We start from the raw sequence: 19,234 nt of genomic DNA on the forward strand, positions 1-19,234 counted from the left end.
AAGTAAGGGCCAAATGTACCTGATGTATTAATGCTTAAATATCTGTACACAAAAAGCAGAGAAATGGAATAATCGTGCAGCTGATAGTTTGCTACAGTCTACATCTTTCCTTGTTCTGGTGCCTATACTACGGATACTGAGCCACACGTAATTTTTTTGTTTTCAACTCCCAGCGCAAGATGAATATACTCCCAATAAAATTAGTTAAGGAAGTTATATAGAATGGAAGAGACGTACCTGAACGGGTTAGCCGTAAAGAGGCAGACTGTATGCGGTGTTTTACGCAGCTGAAATTAAGAGTGAACTAACCTGCATGCAGACTATATACGAACGAATACTGGATGCAAGGATACAGATCCAGAAAGCATTGGCGGCGCTGAATAAGTTGTCTACGCTACAGACTGAGGAAGTCAAAACTCCTGAAGTTCAGGGTCTTGTACATGAAGCAGAAGATAAGGTCGACATATTACTAGACCGGATATATTTACTTCGCAGTGTAAGAATCCATATTTTGTATCAGGCACATGCTAATTATGAGTAGAAACTAATGGAGGCAAGCGAAATCGCAGTGCCGGAGGGGCTACCGCGGAAGCGAAAGCGGAGTGCTGAGTCGCAGTACGAACTATGCAGTAGTCTAGAAACAGCGTGTCTACCTTACCGCGCTGTTGTTCTCGAGAGATGGTCTCGCAAGGTGGATTCCGCCAACGGCATTGGCGCGTTGGGAAACAACAAGAAATTCTCAGTCATTAACCAGAGCGTATCTGCGCAAATTGACGACCAGTTACGGGACATGGACAGACTTGTCGCGCGAACGTACATAAATCGCGGAAACGCTTTAGTTGGGGGTACGGTTGACCGGGTCGACGACGGTAGCATGGCAAAATCCTCAGGCATATTCGACGACACGGATTTTTACCAAGTGTTGCTGAAAGATCTAGTAGACAAAAACATGGCGGCGTCAGACATGGCAGGCGGTGTCAAGTGGACAGTATCGAAACCCAAGACCAAACGTGCAAACCTCGACGTTAAAGCTTCTAAGGGCCGGAAACTGCGGTTCCAAGTTCAAGAAAAAATCCAAAATTTTATGCCTCCAATTCCAACATCGTCGTGGAGTAACGATCAGATTGATGACTTGTTTAGTGGTTTGTTTGGGCAAAAAATCATGCACGTTGTGGCAGAAGGAACGGAAGATTAAAAGTTTTGTACTCTATATATCTCATGCATTAAAACAAAAAAGTCTTTTTATTTCGAGTTAATAAGCTGAATGTGCTTATGAATATGACATAAATGGTCAACGTAGTTCATGGCCTCATTATTCCGATCCTCAATCATCATCGCATTAACTTCGTATTCCGCACCGTCCAACTCCTGTCTCGCCAGCTGGACCGTCAACGCCCGCGATCCTCTTCGCTGCTCAAGATACGCCAGTATGCTGCGGACTTGCCGGTTCAGCGGCGTGTCGACCTCGGGAATGTCATTTGTGTACGCGTCCAGCAGTTCCAACTTTCCAATCGACGGTCCAAACAAATCCTTCAAAAAATTCGGGTTCACCCGGCGGTGCATCCACAAGAAACACGACTGGCCGTTGTCGATAATGTACGCGCCTCCCTCATCCAAACGGGACCGCGACGCTCGAACGTACGCTGGCATCTGAAACTGTCCGGTCGATTCGTCCATATATCCGTCATTGTCTCTTAAATTATGCAATCCAAAAATCCTAGGGTATAAGTATAAACTCAAGTCATCAATCGGCATGCATTTCATCAATCGCATCGAATAAATTCGCACGTCGCTGCTCACGTTTCCACCCCGTAAAGCCTTTGTCTTCACTAGCCCTAATATCATAACCGCAAGTTCTTTCAACGCCTCGGGCAAAATTAACTGTCCTGGTGACGACGCGGCAGCGCCATGCTTACGATAAGACGCCAAAATTGCAACGCACTTGTCACTTATTCCACTGCGAATCTCTTTCAACATCCTGATGGGCATTTGTTGAATCGCTTCTCTTGTCATCACCGCAACTACAGCATCTTCATCGCAGAATTTCACTACCTCCTTAACTTGAGTTGTCACACCGGCCAAAAAATTATGACATCTAATCCTGCGTTGGCCTTCTTTGGTCGTATATAGCAGCGCACTCTGGAAATGTGCGTCCAACTTGGCGTCAAGCTTGCCATCGTACTTAAACATCGCAACGATAGACTTATGCTCGTCAACAGTACCGAGATCAAGATCCGCCGAAGGCTGCGAATGGTAAAAGTTACCGTAGTACGACGCAACCTGTAATCCGTTTGAACAACGAACCTTAAACTGCGCCTGGTATCCAATATCACGATTGACAGCTTTGCTGACTTCCGTAATCATACGCCGGCCATCTCGCTGTGGAACAAAATTGGGATAATAATACAACTCGCCGCCTGACAGTTCGCAGACCATGCCAACCGTAGCCAGGTCGCAGTATGTACTCGGGAACACAAACAAGTCAAGGCCAATGCCAGCTTCGGCGTATTTGTGGCCCCAGTTCTTATAATACACATTTTCTGCTGCGAGGAAAGTTTTCTCTTTATCGGTATGATACTGTCGTGGATCGTCGCGAAAAACAAGGTGTCCTGGTCCCCAAGTAGGCAATGCAGATAGTGAAATAATTACTTTTCCACCAGTAGCAGCTAGTGTCTGATACACAGCATCAATAACAGAGCCAAAAGCAGGCTCGGCGACTCTCAGATCTTCAAATAAAACTTCAAGCTTGTCAAGCAAGTCTTCAATCACTATCCGTGACTCCTCGGGATCAACAAAGAGGCCATCAGACAGTGGCACGAACGGCTCGTCAACTTCAGACATGACCATCATTTGCGCCTGTGTTAAACTACTCTGTCAACTGTTAGTGATATGCTCACATTTAAAACAGATCAATGACATACACTCAGATTATAAAAATGCACGGAACGATCAAACGTGACGATAGCGATCTTACAACCAGTTGGTAGGCCACCCTCTTGTCCATACAATGCCCGTCTGATAGATTGCGCAGATAAATACGGTAGACTTTTGTTGACTGCATCAGCCGAGACGTCGATCGCAAACACATATCGCATAGGTTTAGGTTCAGTTGTCCAGAACGCCTTCGGGACCGTAAACTCGACTGTCCCGAGATTAAGTTCCGGCCGCTGGTCTCTGTCAATTCGGCGACCGGACGCGTCCAGCGGTGAATAGTATTCAGATGGGATAGTGTTCGCAAATTGGCACATGTTACAGATAAACCGAGCACCGCCGTCTGAAAATTGCATGAACGGGTTAATGTAAGCGCGACAGCGAGAGCACCTTGGAGGTCCTAGCTTGCCAAAATCTAGTAACGGGATCTCTTGTTCATCTGGACGCAGCCTCGCCAGCGGTTGCGCAATCAACCCAAGGGGTAGTTGTGTAGTCTGGAGAATATCAGCAGACGCGGGAACACTACACACAGTCAATCTGCCAAATTTCGGGTTCGACCCGCCTTGATCAATGGCGCAGTACTCAGTTGTCGCGATTGGTGGACAAAGTTTCTCCATGGTCGGGTACATGTGTGTCGAATAGTATTGCTGGTTAAGTTCACGAACCGCGACAACAGACGGTATCTGGTCTGAGTCAACACTGGGACCACCTGCCCCTGTCGGGCGGATCGTAGGTGTCGAGTTGCTACTTTTGTCCATCGCGCCCATGCTCATAGCTGCAGCTGACGCCGCCGTGACGTCTGGCATTGCGGGTACAAACGTGGAGGACGACGCAGCCATGGCAGACGCAGCATCGTATGTCGGAGTCGCATCTCCAGGAATCAGGGGGCGCGATTGGAGATCATCTGAAGTAGCATCGATGTTGTGGAATACGCGGGCAGGGCGCTTCTGCCTTCGATGAGGTGGCTCAAGGTCTTGCTGAGGAGCCGGGATGCCCTGTTGAGGTGGAGACTCAAGGGTCATACCCGACAACCGAGCAGAAAGGTCTTGAGGTGAGAAATCGCGGTATTCCATTGTCAGTTTGAAGGCATTTGTCTTGCACAAACTGAACAAAACAGGTTTGCCCAGGTCGATAATACTCGCCCTCGACAATTTTGAGCCGCACTACGCAAAATTATGTTTTAATAGGCAAAACCGTTCATTTACTTTTTGTATTTATTGTCGCTCGTCTTGAGTATCATAAGAACGATCAATTGCACCCTAATAATATTAGCAAACAATGTGGTGAACATTAATCGGAGGTTGCTCACCATCAAAAGCTTGACGACCCAAGTATCGGGAGTAAGATTCACACCAATCTTTGCCATTTCGTCCTGCTCGACCTCAAAGTTACTCGTGCAGTCAACTGAACGACCGACGACAGGGTCAGAATCAAGCGCAGCCAAAAACTGGCGTGCTCCGAGATCGTTACCGACTTGAGCAAATTGGAACGCAACACCACTAGGTCCATAACGAGACTGGGCAAGTGCATCTTTGGCGTTCCTGATGACGCCAAACACGGTCTTGCTGTCTTCGCCCGCAGGCTGGCCGTCGGTGATCGTAATGACAAGCACAGGTTTCTTCATGTTGCCAGAACGAGCGGGACCGATAATTAACGGGTCAACGATCTTGTTACGCAAACCAGTACCAAGAGGGGTTAGTCCAGCAAACTTGATTTGCGAAACCAAGCCGGCTGCCTGTTGCTCAGAGCGGACACCATTTCCTTGAATCTGACTGTTCATAAATCTGACTTCAATTCCATCGGTATCAAACAGTGATGCAGCGAAAGCTACCCGGCCTAAGATGAGCTTGAGATCTTCAATACGCTCTCCTTTTTCTTCAAATGCCATTGATCCCGAATCATCGACATAGATAATAATGTCGTACAGTGCAAGACGAACAAGATCGACAGCAATCTCCATCGGGATCGACCATTGCTGGCAGACAGCGTTAATCTGACCGGTGATTCTAGACGCGATTTGATCCAAGGAGCCGGGAGGATAAAAGGCTTGCAACTGATTTTCTTGCACTGCAGTCTGAAGAATTCGCAAATAGTCTCCACCAGTACCAGCACTACCCGGTGGACCTCCTTGCGGTTGTCCATACTGACTTTGAGGAGCTTGTCCGTACGGACCTTGAGGAGGCTGTCCATATTGGCCTTGCGGTGGTTGTCCATACTGTCCTTGCGATGGCTGTCCATATTGCCCCTGTGATGGCTGACCATACTGACTCTGTGGTGCCTGACCGTATTGTCCTTGAGTTTGACCGTATTGGCCTTGCTGGCCTTGTTGGCCCTGTTGGCCCTGTTGGCCATACTGATTTTGCTGACCGTACTGACCGCCTTGGGGCTGTCCATACTGTCCTTGAGGTTGACCGTACTGTCCTTGAGAAGGCTGCCCGTATTGATTACCAGTTGGTTTGCCATACTGAGTCTGAGGAGGTCCATAAAGCGAAGGTGCCTGTTGCCCATACTGATTTGGCTGTTGTTGTCCATAAGAGGTCTGTCCTTGAGGATTTCCGTACGGGTTTGGAGTTGGAGCACCATACTGACCCTGTCCATAAGCTTGAGAAGGAGGAGCTCCTTGACCGTACGCGCCCCCGACCGATCCAACTGGTTTCTGAATACCGCCCAATGAACCTGCAGCTGACTGTGCAGCTTGTAATTTACTAGCAAGACCCATAATGTAATCAGCAACTCAATTTCTACTCTCCTTCACTTGATTGAGTGGATCCGGGCAGTAAATGTCAATATAATTCGTGAGGAAGAGTCTGTTTAATACCATAAGTAGTCAGTCTCCGGGGCGAAGTATTGCTCCGCCGCACTCAACGGCACGTGCGGCGCTTCCCCTTATTAGCCACATACCTTAATATGGGAAGCGAACTACGTGTCTTGTGGCTGAACAACCGAGGAACGCAATAGTACGCTTACTTACAACGGTCAAACAAGTCTTTTGACGTCATTGACTTCGTTTTGTTGTTTTTCTATAAAAGCTCCGATAAGTTTTGATGCTTCTTCATTTTTATTAAATACTCTAATCTGATGGGTCTTGCTAGTAAATTACAAGCTTCAGGGGCTCCACCGGGAGCTCCAGTTGCAGGTGCAGGTGCACCTCCACCACCAGCACAAGCTGGTCCCCCTTATCCCGTAAATTCAGTAGTCCCATCAGGTACCAGACCTGGAACAGCCGCTCCTTTGCAATCAACGTATGGGAAACCCGCACCGTCCCCGTATGGACAGCAGCAACCGTACGGGCAACAGCCTGGCTATGGGCAGCAGCCTGGATACGGTCAGCAGTATGGACAGCAGTATGGACAGCAGTATGGACAGCAGTATGGGCAGCAGTATGGACAGCAGTATGGACAGCAGTATGGACAGCAATATGGACAACAACAGCAATATAGTCAACAGCAACAGTATGGTCAACAACCTGGATATGGCCAACAACCTGGATATGGACAACAACCTGGTTATGGACAACAGCACGGACAACAATACGGTCAGCAGTATGGGCCCCCAAGCGGTCCTCCATCTGGACACCCAGGTCAGGCTCCGGGTGGACCTCCTTCTATGGTACCTGGTGGAGGGGCCAACTATCTGGCTATTCTACAGAGAGCAGTCCAGGAGAATCAGCTACAGGCATTTTACCCTCCTGGATCTCTTGAACAGATTGCTAGTCGCATTACTGGTCAAATCAGCCAAATCGCTCAGTTATGGCGTCTGCCGATGGAAATTGCAGTTGACTTGGTCAGACTATCTCTCTATGACATTGTTCTCTACATTGATGACTCCGGCTCAATGGCATTCGAGGAGAACGGCGAGCGGATCGATGATCTCAAGCTTATCTTGTCTCGGGTAGCTTATGCGGCAGCTTTATTTGATGCCGATGGTATCTCTGTCAGATTCATGAACAGTCAAATCAATGGTGACGGCATCAACAGTGAGCAGGCTGCGTCTCAACTTGTTTCGCAAGTCAGATTTGCAGGTCTGACGCCTCTTGGGACCAGCATGCGCACAAAGATCATTGACCCATTGGTTCTAGGTGCCGCACGTTCTGGTACACTTAAGAAGCCAGTTCTTATTATCACGGTCACCGACGGCCAACCCGCTGGTGAAGATATCAAGACTATCTTCAAGGTCATTAAAATGGCAAAGTCCTCCCTCGCCCAGTCACGTTACGGTCCCGGTGCAGTTGCATTTCAATTTGCACAGGTTGGAAATGACTTGAAAGCTCGCGACTTTTTGGCTTCGTTGGATTCGGACCGTGAGGTCGGTGCCATGGTTGATTGTACAAGTAACTTTGAAGTTGAGCAAGATGAAATGGCCCGTTTGGGAGTTAATTTGACGCCGGAAACTTGGTTAGTCAAATTGCTTATGGGAGCCGTTGACCGTTCGTATGACGAACAGGATGAAAAATAATTTGCGTTTTGCTGCGTTTTGCTGCGTTTTGCTGCGTTTTTAAGTATACTACTACCTAATTGTAGAATAGATTCTATCCTCGCTATAACTCGTCATCAAACTCAGTTTTGCGTTTTTTATTCCCAAAACTCAAAGTTGTCTGCTTTTTCTTCTCGCTCGCGCCCCTTTTTTTGTCTTCCTTTGCCTGCATGTCTGCTCTTTCAGTTGCTCCTAACGCACTAAGCTCTTCTTTTCGGGCAATAAACTCGTCGTCATCTTCGTCCCGGCCAATGAGCCACTCCAATAATCTACTTCAAGTCAGCACTCAATCTATTTCTACGGAAAGATATATCTTACTTGATTTCCTGACCCCAGACACTTGGATCGTCCTTTGTTGGAGTTTCTAAAATAAGGGGGAGACCTTTTAGATGCTCGGTGTTCATTAGCACACGAAATGTTTCTAAACCTAGAAATCCAAGACCAATGTTCTGATGTAAGTCGCGATTACTTCCCATCGGCGCCTTTGAGTCGTTGATATGCATCGAAGCCAGATATTTTAACCCAATCACCTCATCAAACTCTTTCCACACTGCATCAAATTTCTCTTTCGTCCTTATATCGTACCCTGCAGCCTGTCTGGCATTAGATAAATCGGACTTGAAGCAGAAACACGTACGAAGGTATGGCATGTATCAACGCATACGCCAACTCTAGACTTGTCGTGTACCAATTCAATAACTTCTGCTATATCTTTCCAACAACTGCCAATTAAATTCCCATGTCCAGCCATGTTTTCAATCACAATTTTCACGAACTTGGTCTCCTCAATTGCCCTGTTTATGTTGAATGCTAACTTTTTGATTGCGTCTGCCTTATCGTAATTTAGTGCCGAACCGGGACTAAGCATGTCAGCCTAATAGTTCAAAAGAAGTGTGTCGACATACTGAAAATTAAACAAGCCAATGTCAAGCAGTTCGCATCGTTTCAACTCCTCCACAAAGCCCGAGTATGCTTGAGCGTTCTTTTCCTCGTCCAGATTTGCCAAGTTGACCAAATACGATCCGTGAGGTAAAATGTGTCTGCCAGTCAGTCTCAGCAAAAGGAAGAACACAGCTATAGAAGTACTTTCGCGTGTCATATCCCATTTTGTTGCATTTCTCCTTCCATTCAGTGATTTCCTCGTCTTTCATAGGAGCAGCAGTCCACCTTTGAGGTTGCTTAACAAACAATGCAAGTGCGTTACCCCTATTCATAGTCAGTGAATCGTTTTCTCTGGAAATCAAGAGTACATACCCGATGTTGTGTATGTTCGTAACTGCATTGAACACACCTTTGGCGCTACTGACATGTGCTCCGACCAACATTTTAAGACCGCTAGTTCTTGAAAACATTTCCGATTCTTCAACAGGAGTATCGTCTTTCTGTTTAGATCTCTTTCTGCCAGCTTTTGGTGGCATATTTGTAGTTCTGTTATGTAAAAAGCGTCTTCAATTAGCAGAACGCGTCGGTCGCCGCACGCGATACTATTTTATAGCATGTGAACTCCTTTCCCAACATCTACGCACATAGTTATAACATACAAATGACCGATTTTGCTGATAAGGAAATTGACGACTTAATTAACAATCTTGACAATGAGTATTTCGCATCAGTACCGAGTGCGAACGGTCGGCAAGTTCAGAAAGGCAAGGATTTGGCTAAATTACTAGTGGTATGGCAAGCTGAAAGGACTTGTCCCGACATTTTAAGATACGAGACCGAGTTACTGGACAATGTGCTTGATTTGCTAAGGCAGCAAGTAGAAGTTATTGAAATCGCACATACAACAGACGAGATCAACGACAAAGAAAAGTTCGAAATGCTGCTAATTGAGACTGAGCTGGAACGCGTGAAGTTTATCATTAGAGGATACATAAGAGCGCGGATACACAAGGTAGGAAAGCCTATTGTTGTGCTGCCAACGCTAATGTTTAGATTGATTTACATATGATGCATATTCTACATTCAGAAGGCACAATAGAAAAACTATCACAAACAGAGCAACAGTATGTACGGCGGAGAGAAGTACAACTAAGACGGTTCTATGGTGTCAGATTTCTAGATTCGCTTCCACAAAAACTACAACGACTCGATGATACCGCAGGAATGATACCCATGATTGAGAGGCCAGATTTGGATGCGGTAGTGTTTGTTCGGATATTGAGAGATGTTGAGAGTACGATTGACGTTGGAGATGAAGACGAACTGGAATTGAAAAGTGGTAATATATACGTGCTGCCGTATAGGTTCATACGGCATCAGGTAACACTTGGTCATGCACAACTTGTATAATAATGTAAATAGTAAAATACAGTTTCTAATCATCATCTGGATCAAACAGGTCTAAATCAAGAAAAGCAGCATGATTGGTAGCTTCTCGTGTCGTACCATTGCCAACAGCCTCAGGAGTAGAAGCGAGAACAGGAGCAGGAGTAGGAGCAGGAGTAGGAGTATGTGTAGCAGCAGTCTGTCCGTTCGCCCTCGACGCGTTTTCTTGCGCATCCGCATAGTCTGAAAAACTACTATCGTCATCATCACCATCTTCCTCGTCATCTTCGTCGTCACTGTTATCACCATCATTATCGCTTGTCGTGCCGTTATGATTTCTCTGTCGATGTCTTCTCCGACGTCGGCGTGAAGTAGGAGGAGCAACAGTTTCTACAGCATAAGCAGCGTCAGAGACAGTACCCTCACCTGGCACTACCACAGTCATTTCCGTGGCAACAACGCCATCTCCCCTGCCGCTCATTCTGTTAAATTGAGCAAGGACACCTCGTCGCATTTCGTCTTCGGTTGGCCATGGCAGCTTTGCTGGTACGCTAGATGTTTCGGCCGCATATACCATTTTTATTGTCTCCTTTGCAATTTCTTCAGCTGTCCTTACGTGATCTGGCGGTAATGGCGGTGATTTGTCCGTCTCTGGGGGTGCCCACGCTGCTGGAGGTGCAAATCCGGGAGGTGCGGTTGAAAACTTTGCAATCTTAGTAGCATACGCTAGTAACTCGGTGTACGGTATTTTTTTTGATGATCTATCTGAGTCTGCATCAATTACATCAGCATCAGGTATTGCCAGCAATTGGGCTCGAGCGTCAGCAAGAGAACTAAGCAACTTAGTTGATTGGGCATCTAGAGCGTCTGATGTCTCTCTTAGTTGAGCGATGAGCTCACTGTTGGAATGATATTGTTTTACTGTGCCAGTATTAGCAAATTATGAAATGGAAGAGAATGTTAAGCGTACATTCGTCAACAGCAACGCTTAAATCAACATCAGCTTCTAACAATTCTTTGGCAATGTTAGTCGCAGGTTCGTATACACTGACAGCGCTGATAAGTTCTGCCATTTTACGTTCGAACGCGTCAAGAGCAGTATGGATTTTGAGCTTTGATCCTGGTCGAGATTGAGATTGTTGCTGTGACGACTGAGGCAGAACATGTTCCAAGTCAATCACATTCTGTTTTCTCTCAGCAATGACATCTGATAAAAAGCGAGGGCGTGAAGTTGATTGATCTGGGGGTTGGGAAGACATATTGTTATGCTTGAGTCGTTCACGCCGAGGCAAAGAGATTCACGACCAAGAAAGTTTGTTGACGTTGGACAGTCTAACCCTGACACAACCCTAAACTTACCCCTGATTCAATTTTTTTCGGTAATTGTCTCGGTCGAGCACCAGCCGTGCCTTAATATTGCGGCGTTTTAGTGTAATCCGATAGATATTAAAGTTTACCGTTATCTGCAAGGCTTCTATTCTCGCTCTTGTTCAAGCTCATCACGACGGAACTGAGTCAAATAGTTCAAGCGTCACATTCGGTCTTGATTCTGTGTAGATAAAACCGGTACCTGTACACTGTTTAGAGATTTCTCATACTCTGAAATTGGCGTAATATCATAATTAACTAGAACTAATTAGTCGGACGTTTACTATTAATTATATAAGTTATTTCGTTACTGTATTTTCGCTCAATCAACGCAAAAATACCAGAATAAAATTGAAAAAAAACTCTAAAATTAAACGGAACAGCAGTCAAACTTTGGATCCACGTTTTAGTTTGTACTCTCCTTCTTCAAAGCCTCGGTCTTACCGCAGTCGCCAAGTTACCGGTGGTTACCGCTAAACCATTGGCTCCGGCCCCACGTTCGTCGTTTCGAGAATTTTGTGTTAAGACTTTGTACCAGTTTCTTGTCATATTCTCTCACCAAATTGTCACGCTCTCTTTTATATCCTTCCTTCATTTGCTATAATCAGGACTCGTGTCCTTGTCGCGGTAGTTATAATGGCTCAACTGGATCAAAATCTCATTAATGAACTGGTCGCCATTCCAGACTACATCTTCGACCTCGACTCGGCCGTTCTCAACTCATACGGAAGTTGGCAAATAAAAGGTAGTCATGTCACTTTTACTACTACTCCTATCATGGCTAGAATCTCCCCGAGCAGTCAATCTCTTAGACTTGAGCAAGAGTTCATTATTGTGAAGCACATGTTAAAAGTGGACCCAACTTCGACCCGTATTATTCGCGCGTATGAGTTCTTTCATTTGCCAAAAACAAAGGCCGTCGTCTCTATGTTCGAGTACCTTGGGCAAAACTCTATTCCTGAGTTCACAACTGCTATGCAAAATGAACAACATCAAAATTCAGAAGGTGACCTTGAAAGTAGGCCAAGTGTTATCAGTCCTCAACGAGTCATCACTTTACCACAATTTCTGGCTTTTGCAATAGGATCAAATGAGTGCCTAGCTATTTTACATCAATCACATCAGTTGGTGCATGGTGAAGTGCGTGACGATGCATTCTTTTATAACTGTGACGATCGCACCCTCAAGCTGACACAATTTGGGTCCAGCACCAGGTCTGTTCAAAGCAGTCTAGTCGGCAACACTTTCGAAGATATGTTTGAACACTCAGCCTTGGATTTTCGGTATAATTATCTTTCCCCTGAGCAAACGGGAAGGGCTTCCGCCACTGTCGATCAACGTACCGACATTTACTCCCTCGGTATTACGTTTTACTCCATTCTCACAGGCCATCTCCCTTTCTATGGCACTGCTATGGACATTCTTTATAAGGTGCTTCACACGCCTTTGCCATCACTTGAGTCAAGCAGGCCTGATCTCCCTAATGTTATTGATCGCATACTGCAAAAAATGACAGCAAAACAAGTTTCTCAGCGATACCGCTCTGCTGCCGGGTTGAAATACGATCTGCATGAACTTCAGAAAATGGTCAGAGATGGCAAAGAAGACTTGATAGACAGCTTTGTTCTTGCACAACACGACGTTTCATCAGTTTTTACTTTGCCTACAGAGATCATCGGCCGGGCATCAGAAACTGAACATGTCCTCAATTTAGTCAGAAGATTTGTTAGAAGGCGAAACTCACTGTCTGGACAGGCTGCTGTGCAAAAACGATTTGCTCAAACCAGTACCATGTCAGACTCCGTTGGTTTGCTCTTGTCAACTGATTCAGAACATGTAAACCCTCGCTCTACCACCCGCTCAAACAATCGGTCCGACCAATCGTCTTCGTCATCAAACTCGGTTTCGCGCTCTCAGTCGCGTTCCCAGAATTCCAAAGACCCTTACGGCTCTATTGTTGGTCGTCCGTCGTATAGTAGCCGGAAACATCGCGGTGCGCAAACCGAAGTCATTCTTGTTAAAGGATATGCCGGAATTGGAAAATCGACCTTTGTACATTCACTTCAAGCACCCATTCGAACTTTTGGTCTATATGCTAAGCGTCCTATCCGTCAACGCCCACGCAGACCGTATGAAACTGTGATTGAGATTCTTTCCGCGTTGCTACGGCAGGTCTTGTCAGAGCGTGAAGAAGTTGTCATGCAGTTTTACTCGATGCTACGGCTACGTCTAACCGTTCAATGGCATAATGTCGCAAAATTCTCGTCTATAATCCCAGAGTTGAAGACACTTGTTGAAATCTCTGAAATGCAGGAAAAAACTCGCGATCAAGATTTCTTACACGCAGATGACGATGGCTTGTCGCAAACGTCTTCGACTTTCTTGTCGGAGTCAATGAATGATGGTTTGACGGACATAGCGTCCCAATCAAGCAAGAACAGTAGTCGGGTTAGAAGACTGCAAGCATCTGCGTCTGCGCTGGGTGATATGGATACCTTCAATTCAGCTGAGAAGTTGAAGAACGCGACCGGAAGCAAAATGTTGTTTTTGTCCTTCATCCTTTCAACACTGCGAGTCATTACTGAAATGTTCATTACAACAGTCGTTATTGGTGACGTTCAGATGGCGGATGACGATATGGCTGAAGTTATTATTAGCATAATTCAGTCAAAGATTGACATGGTCTTTTTGCTAACTCAGCGCGATGGTGAAAAGTCTTCTCAGATTATTGAAGATTTCCTCGACAGTGATTATTCAAGGCTGACCCGGGTAAACCTGAAGCCTTTAAGTCGGTCTGCGTTTGAAATTTATGTCGCGCAGACTTTGCAACGACCGACTAAAGATGTTCTCGATTTGTCACATATGTTGTACGGTCACATAAAGGGCAATCCATTCTATCTGGGCGAGTTGATGACATTTCTCCATCGGAATAATGCCATTCGGTTCGATCAGCGGCGTTCTGAGTGGATTTATGACGATGTGCCCAAACTTGAAGATTTGTATTTGCAGTTCTCTACAGACACTGAACTTGATCACTCTTTTGTGCTCCGCAGATTACGTGAATTTTCCAAAAGCACTAGAAACTTTTTGATCTGGGCAGCATTCTTGGGCTCGCCTTTCTCCTTCAAATCTGTTCAGCGGTTTGTGTCGTTACCAGAAGGTTTATCTTCCAGTGACTCAAACGATACTATTATTGACAGTAATAATTTTTCTGTGATTGAGGCCTCTAGTAAGGTCATGTCTAGTTTACAAACTTTATTACAGGCAGGTGTTATCACGCCTGCGGAAGATAATGACACTTTCAAATTTTCACACGACAGATATAGCAAGGTTGCTTTGACGTTGGTCAGGCCTGAAAATGTTGCTACTATGAACCTGCTGATTGCACAAGTTCTTATGAAAGGTATCCTAAATGTGGTCATATTTGGCTTTGTTGTATCTAACATTACATAGATGCGGATCATGATTCATTCTATGTTTGCGAGCACTTGTTACAAGCAATTCCGTTAGTCAAAGATAAAGAGTACCGAAGGCCATATCGAGACGAATTGTATAAAGCTGCTAAAATTGCGTCCGATACCGGTTCCTTTGGCAGAGCGACGGGACTGTATAAGGTTGGGATTGAGCTGCTGCAAGAAAACAGTTGGTTGACTGGTGCTGAAGATGTTGATCCGGACGAAACGTTTCGATTCTACTCTAGATTAGCACAAATTTATGTGTGGCAGAGCGAACTTGGGGACGCGGCCACAATCTTGGAGAAGATTAAAAACAATGTACATACCAGCACACAGCGAGGAGTTTGCGCGACGCTCCGAACGCATATCGCTTATTTGAGTGGTGCTTACAATGAAGTCTGCCTTGGGGTGAGAAGTGCCTTACGAGAGATGGACCTGTACGAAACACTCAGAGTTGAATATTTCAGTAACAACGATCGTTTTTGGCAGATACATGACTGGGTTGAGACTGCTTCAGATGAGGAGCTACTATGTCCCAAAAAAATGGAGGGTTCGGATTTGGGGATTGCGTCTGAGTTGTTGGCCGATGCACTCACGTCTTCGTATCTGGGAACTCCAGATTGGTTTTTGCAAGTGGTTCTAGTGTTTTTCAACATGCAGACTAAAATAGGTTGCGACGAGCGACTATGCATGGCATATATTTATCTCGGTATTCTTGCCGTCACAAAATTCCGACTGTATCATTTCACTGACCGTCTGCGCAGGCTCAGTTGGAAATTGATTCTTGAGTGTAAGGACTCTAGCGTCATTGCCCGGGCGAGCTACGCGTACTTCATGTACCTTGGATTCGTCAATGCGAATGTCGCAGAATCGTGGACTCAGCTTGGCAATGCTCTCTCTCATGCTATATCTGCAGGTGATCACCATGCGATGCTCAAGCTACAAGCGTTACAAATTCTGAATGAGTTTTACGCTTTTAACGATCTCGGCAACGTACTCGAAATGTGCAATGCTGTTGTCGAAGTTGGTTCTCGTACTTACGATTTCGCAGATCCTCTCATCAGCATCAGAAGTACGAGACAGATGTTGCAGGCATTCAAGGGCAAGACAGACACATCCAATCCCGAACTTATCTTTACAGACAGTAAACATGACTCTGTTGCATACCGCGAGAAGCTGTTCAGTCAGCCGTTCGTCGCCTCGACCTCTGTTTATCTTCATTTTTACATGCTGACCTTGTTTATTTTTGGGCATTACCAGAAAATTGTGGATCTGTCGGATTTTTTGTTATGGGGCAAGAATGTCTCGTTTTTGTGTACCAAAACTACAATGTACAGCATGTTTCTTACTAGTCTGGCGATGATTCAGGTTCTTAAGATAGGTAATCTGGACCCTAATGTTAGAGAAACACTGCGAGCCAAAATCCGTGGCAACCAGCAAACTTTGGACGAGTGGTCTTCCATCAGCAATACCAAGTACTACGTTTGCTGGGGTATTGTTGATATGGAGGTTTGTTATTTTGTTTTGAGCTGTTTCAACCTTTTTAATTGTTATAATAGATTGAAGATTATTCTGGGAACTTCGATAAGGCCATGGTGCGATATGAGGATGTGCTGGAGCGAGCCCAACTAAATGGCTTAAAAATTGAGCTTGGTCTGCTGCAGGTGCTAGCGGGTGCGATGTGCGTGCGGCGAAAGATAAAGAGTGTTGGAAACCACATTTTACGGCAAGCTTCCACTACGTACGCGGAATTTGGAGCCGTGGCTGTAGTTGAGAGATTGGTTGAATTGTATCCTGGAGCTTTTACTGAGTCTGAAGACAAGCGAACTCGCAGCTTTGGAGTACAGACAGACGTGACGCCTGTGGCGATTCAAGTGAGCACTGAGACAGGTACGAGCACAATGACCGACGAACCTGTCCAGACTTTACCGTTAGACACAGAGGGGTTCAATAGTTCGAAGACATTGTCAGATGGCGCTTCTTGGGCTGTCGAAAATGCGGACGCCCCGCAAACGCTGGACATTCTTGATTTAACGTCCATCATTAAAAGCGGACAAATCATTTCAAGTGAAATTAATGTTGATACGCTCTTAAAAAAGATGATTGAGATTTTTATCAGCACGACGCGGGCAGAAATATCTGCGGTTATTGTACATGAAAACTCCAAGTTTCGGGTCGCGGCAATGGGTACCGTCAACGAAGTTGAAAGTTTCAAGTATCCTCGTATGAGTTTAGAAAGCCTTGAAGACACGATTTTCACGCCGGCCGTATCTTTTGCTTTGAATACAAGCGAAACTGTGTTTATGAGTAACTCGAGCGACGACGAAAGGTTTATTGGCGCCGGCAAAGATTGGCTTAGCAAGCATCCTGATGGACGCAGTGTTTTGGTACATCCAGTTTGTCACAAGAATATTGTTCTTGGTGCATTATACTTGGAAGGATCGTCACACTCGTTTAGCATCCGCCACGTTGAAGTTTTGTCGCTGTTGTCGCAACAAATGGGTATTTCAATCACCAACGCGATGTTGTTCAAGAACATTCACAAAGCAACTATGGCTAATGCAATGATGATTGAGAGTCAAAACGCGGCTTTGCGTGCAGCTCGTGAGTCAGAGGCCAGATTCGTTGCTACTTTAGAGACAATGCCTTGTATCATCTGGACAGCTGATCCATCAAATGTGACAGAGGTGGAAACAATCCCGCAGATTGATTATTTAAACAACTTCTGGTATATATTTTGTGGCAGCGAGGCACCTTCTCCGGGTGACAATGCGTATCTGGAACAGTTTCATCCTGAAGATCGTGAGGTGTTTGTTGATGCATTGCGTAACGCGCTTAATGGCACGTACGATACTATCGAGGTGCGGATTCGAGACGCCGATGGTCATTATAGATGGCACGTGTGTCGCGGAACCGCTTTGAGAAATGATGAAGGCGTGATCACAAAGTGGATTGGTGCTTTAAATGACATCGACGACCAGCGCCGTGCTCAAGAAGATGCCATGAAGGCTATGCGTCTTAAAGAGGAAGCGTCTCGTATGAAATCGGCTTTTTTGGCAAATATGTCACATGAGATCCGAACCCCGATTGCTGGAGTGATTGGGATGAGTGATTTGTTGCTAGGTACTGATTTGAAAACCGATCAGCGCTCTTTTGCAGATAATATTCGGTTATGTGCGGATGCGTTGTTAACTGTCATCACGGACGTGCTTGATTTTAGCAAGATTGAGGTTGGCAAGCTTGAGCTGGAAAATACCGCTTTCAACGTTGAGAGTGTACTTAAAGACACACTCAATATTCTGTCATTCGCGGTTGCTAGAAAAGGTCTGCGTTTAGTCGATGACATCCACTTTTCCAAACAGATGCCTCTGGTCATGGGTGATCCTGGCCGGTTCAGACAGATTGCCATGAATCTCGTTACGAACGCGGTGAAGTTCACGCGCAGTGGGACGATCACACTCAAAGCACGCGATGGTGACGAAACGGACAACACAATTGCGATCAATGTCAGTATCACAGATACCGGTATTGGCATAACGCCGGCGGTTATGTCTAAACTGTTTCTGCCGTTTGAACAAGGAGATAATAGCACAGCGCGCCAATTTGGTGGTACAGGTCTTGGGTTGTCAATCAGCAAAAATTTGATTGAACTGATGCATGGCAAAATCGGTCTTACTTCGGAATATGGCAAAGGTACGATGGCTAGTTTCACTGTTCCATTCACCAAGGCGTCGACTGGTTCGACTGACTGGTCACCGCCTTCAGACGAGGACGGTGTTAATCCTTGGGAAGTGACGTCGTCGTCGTTTCTAGACTTTGATAACTTGACTTCGCCAAACATGCAATCGACCCTGTCGCCACCTCAGACGCCCATAACAATGGACGGCAATGCGAAATCGGATGTGTTCGGACGTCAAGGGAAGCCTCTGATGCCTAGGTTGTCTACTTATGGTTCCAATAGTACTGAGTCGTCTGACTCGACTCTGTCACGGTCAGGCGAGACTTCGAATGCCACCAGCGTAACAGTGCAGTCTTACTTTCCAGTCGATAATTCAGCGATTTCTATTCTGGTTGTGGAGGATAACTTGGTATGTCACTACCTCACAATAAAGGATTCAAAACTAACAATTTAAGATTAATCAGCATATTGCGTTGAACATTTTGAAAAAGCTAAAATTCAAAGTTGAAGCTGTTGGCAATGGACAAGAAGCCTTGGTTGCATTGGATCTGAAGCTTGAGGCGAATGCGCCGTTTAACTTAGTTTTGATGGATTGTCAAATGCCGCTGATGGATGGCTATGGTACGTGCAAATGGTTTTTATTAATTCTGTAATCGCTAACAGTAATACAGAAGCAACAAGACGGATAAGAAATCATTATCATCAACAAGTGCATGACTTGCCGGTTATAGCAATGACTGCGAACGCAGTGACTGGTGATCGTGAAAAATGCCTGGAGGCAGGAATGTCGGACTATCTTGCAAAGCCAGTTAAAAGTAAGGTTTTGGAGGCCATGATCGCCAAATGGCTGTCGGAAAGTTAATTGTTGGTACGATATTATTTTTGTGACTGGAAACTTTGGAATTTGGGTGTATTAGAGCAACTGGGTAAAATATGGATTTTTGGGGTTTTGCTTTGTTACTGTTTATGGAGTATTTTGAAAATTAATTTAATTTTTTTATAATATTAGTGCATTGATTTTTGTATTTCCAAATGTTATCGAAACATTTGGGGTGGTGGC

The 19,234-nt window shown here is 45.4% G+C and overlaps 8 protein-coding genes across 8 annotated transcripts; 4 read left to right on the forward strand and 4 right to left on the reverse strand.

Moving 5' to 3' along the window:
* The first annotated feature begins 97 nt into the window (after positions 1-97).
* V1512DRAFT_259046 (apoptosis-antagonizing transcription factor) lies at positions 98-1,277 on the forward strand. The gene is made up of 3 exons (XM_066915560.1): positions 98-267; positions 320-496; positions 542-1,277. Exons 1-3 carry the CDS (start codon positions 223-225, stop codon positions 1,193-1,195), a joined length of 876 nt encoding a protein of 291 aa, XP_066772963.1. The 5' UTR covers positions 98-222; the 3' UTR covers positions 1,196-1,277.
* Positions 1,243-3,698, reverse strand: V1512DRAFT_269973 (uncharacterized protein; the record flags this gene model as incomplete). Its single annotated transcript, XM_066917590.1, has 2 exons — positions 1,243-2,871; positions 2,922-3,698. The coding sequence occupies 2 exons, from the start codon at positions 3,696-3,698 to the stop codon at positions 1,243-1,245; spliced, it is 2,406 nt and encodes an 801-aa protein (XP_066772964.1).
* A 411-nt stretch (positions 3,699-4,109) lies between these two features.
* Positions 4,110-5,732, reverse strand: V1512DRAFT_259049 (uncharacterized protein). The gene is made up of 2 exons (XM_066915561.1): positions 4,241-5,732; positions 4,110-4,190 (listed from the first exon to the last, which is right to left on the reverse strand). The coding sequence occupies exons 1-2, from the start codon at positions 5,648-5,650 to the stop codon at positions 4,146-4,148; spliced, it is 1,455 nt and encodes a 484-aa protein (XP_066772965.1). The 5' UTR covers positions 5,651-5,732; the 3' UTR covers positions 4,110-4,145.
* A 277-nt stretch (positions 5,733-6,009) lies between these two features.
* Positions 6,010-7,386, forward strand: V1512DRAFT_203885 (uncharacterized protein; the record flags this gene model as incomplete). Its single annotated transcript, XM_066913309.1, has 2 exons — positions 6,010-6,523; positions 6,584-7,386. 2 exons carry the CDS (start codon positions 6,010-6,012, stop codon positions 7,384-7,386), a joined length of 1,317 nt encoding a protein of 438 aa, XP_066772966.1.
* V1512DRAFT_259051 (Apn1 protein) lies at positions 7,098-8,851 on the reverse strand. The gene is given in 7 exon segments (XM_066915562.1): positions 7,098-7,416; positions 7,427-7,673; positions 7,723-7,997; positions 8,042-8,264; positions 8,310-8,444; positions 8,491-8,610; positions 8,659-8,851. The coding sequence occupies 6 exon segments, from the start codon at positions 8,820-8,822 to the stop codon at positions 7,469-7,471; spliced, it is 1,122 nt and encodes a 373-aa protein (XP_066772967.1). The 5' UTR covers positions 8,823-8,851; the 3' UTR covers positions 7,098-7,416; positions 7,427-7,468.
* Positions 8,852-8,889: 38 nt separating this feature from the next.
* Positions 8,890-9,735, forward strand: V1512DRAFT_259054 (uncharacterized protein). Its single transcript, XM_066915563.1, has 2 exons — positions 8,890-9,298; positions 9,340-9,735. The coding sequence occupies exons 1-2, from the start codon at positions 8,948-8,950 to the stop codon at positions 9,694-9,696; spliced, it is 708 nt and encodes a 235-aa protein (XP_066772968.1). The 5' UTR covers positions 8,890-8,947; the 3' UTR covers positions 9,697-9,735.
* Positions 9,722-10,931, reverse strand: V1512DRAFT_246113 (vitamin-D-receptor interacting mediator subunit 4-domain-containing protein; the record flags this gene model as incomplete). Its single annotated transcript, XM_066914412.1, has 2 exons — positions 9,722-10,593; positions 10,643-10,931. The coding sequence occupies 2 exons, from the start codon at positions 10,929-10,931 to the stop codon at positions 9,722-9,724; spliced, it is 1,161 nt and encodes a 386-aa protein (XP_066772969.1).
* A 251-nt stretch (positions 10,932-11,182) lies between these two features.
* V1512DRAFT_259058 (uncharacterized protein) lies at positions 11,183-19,179 on the forward strand. The gene is made up of 5 exons (XM_066915564.1): positions 11,183-14,443; positions 14,494-16,004; positions 16,055-18,583; positions 18,630-18,795; positions 18,846-19,179. Exons 1-5 carry the CDS (start codon positions 11,677-11,679, stop codon positions 19,034-19,036), a joined length of 7,164 nt encoding a protein of 2,387 aa, XP_066772970.1. The 5' UTR covers positions 11,183-11,676; the 3' UTR covers positions 19,037-19,179.
* Positions 19,180-19,234: the final 55 nt, after the last annotated feature.

This window comes from Lipomyces arxii (assembly GCF_038497795.1).
Source record: "Lipomyces arxii strain Phaff 12-163 unplaced genomic scaffold V1512scaffold_3, whole genome shotgun sequence".
Taxonomy (NCBI): Eukaryota; Fungi; Ascomycota; class Lipomycetes; order Lipomycetales; family Lipomycetaceae; genus Lipomyces; species Lipomyces arxii.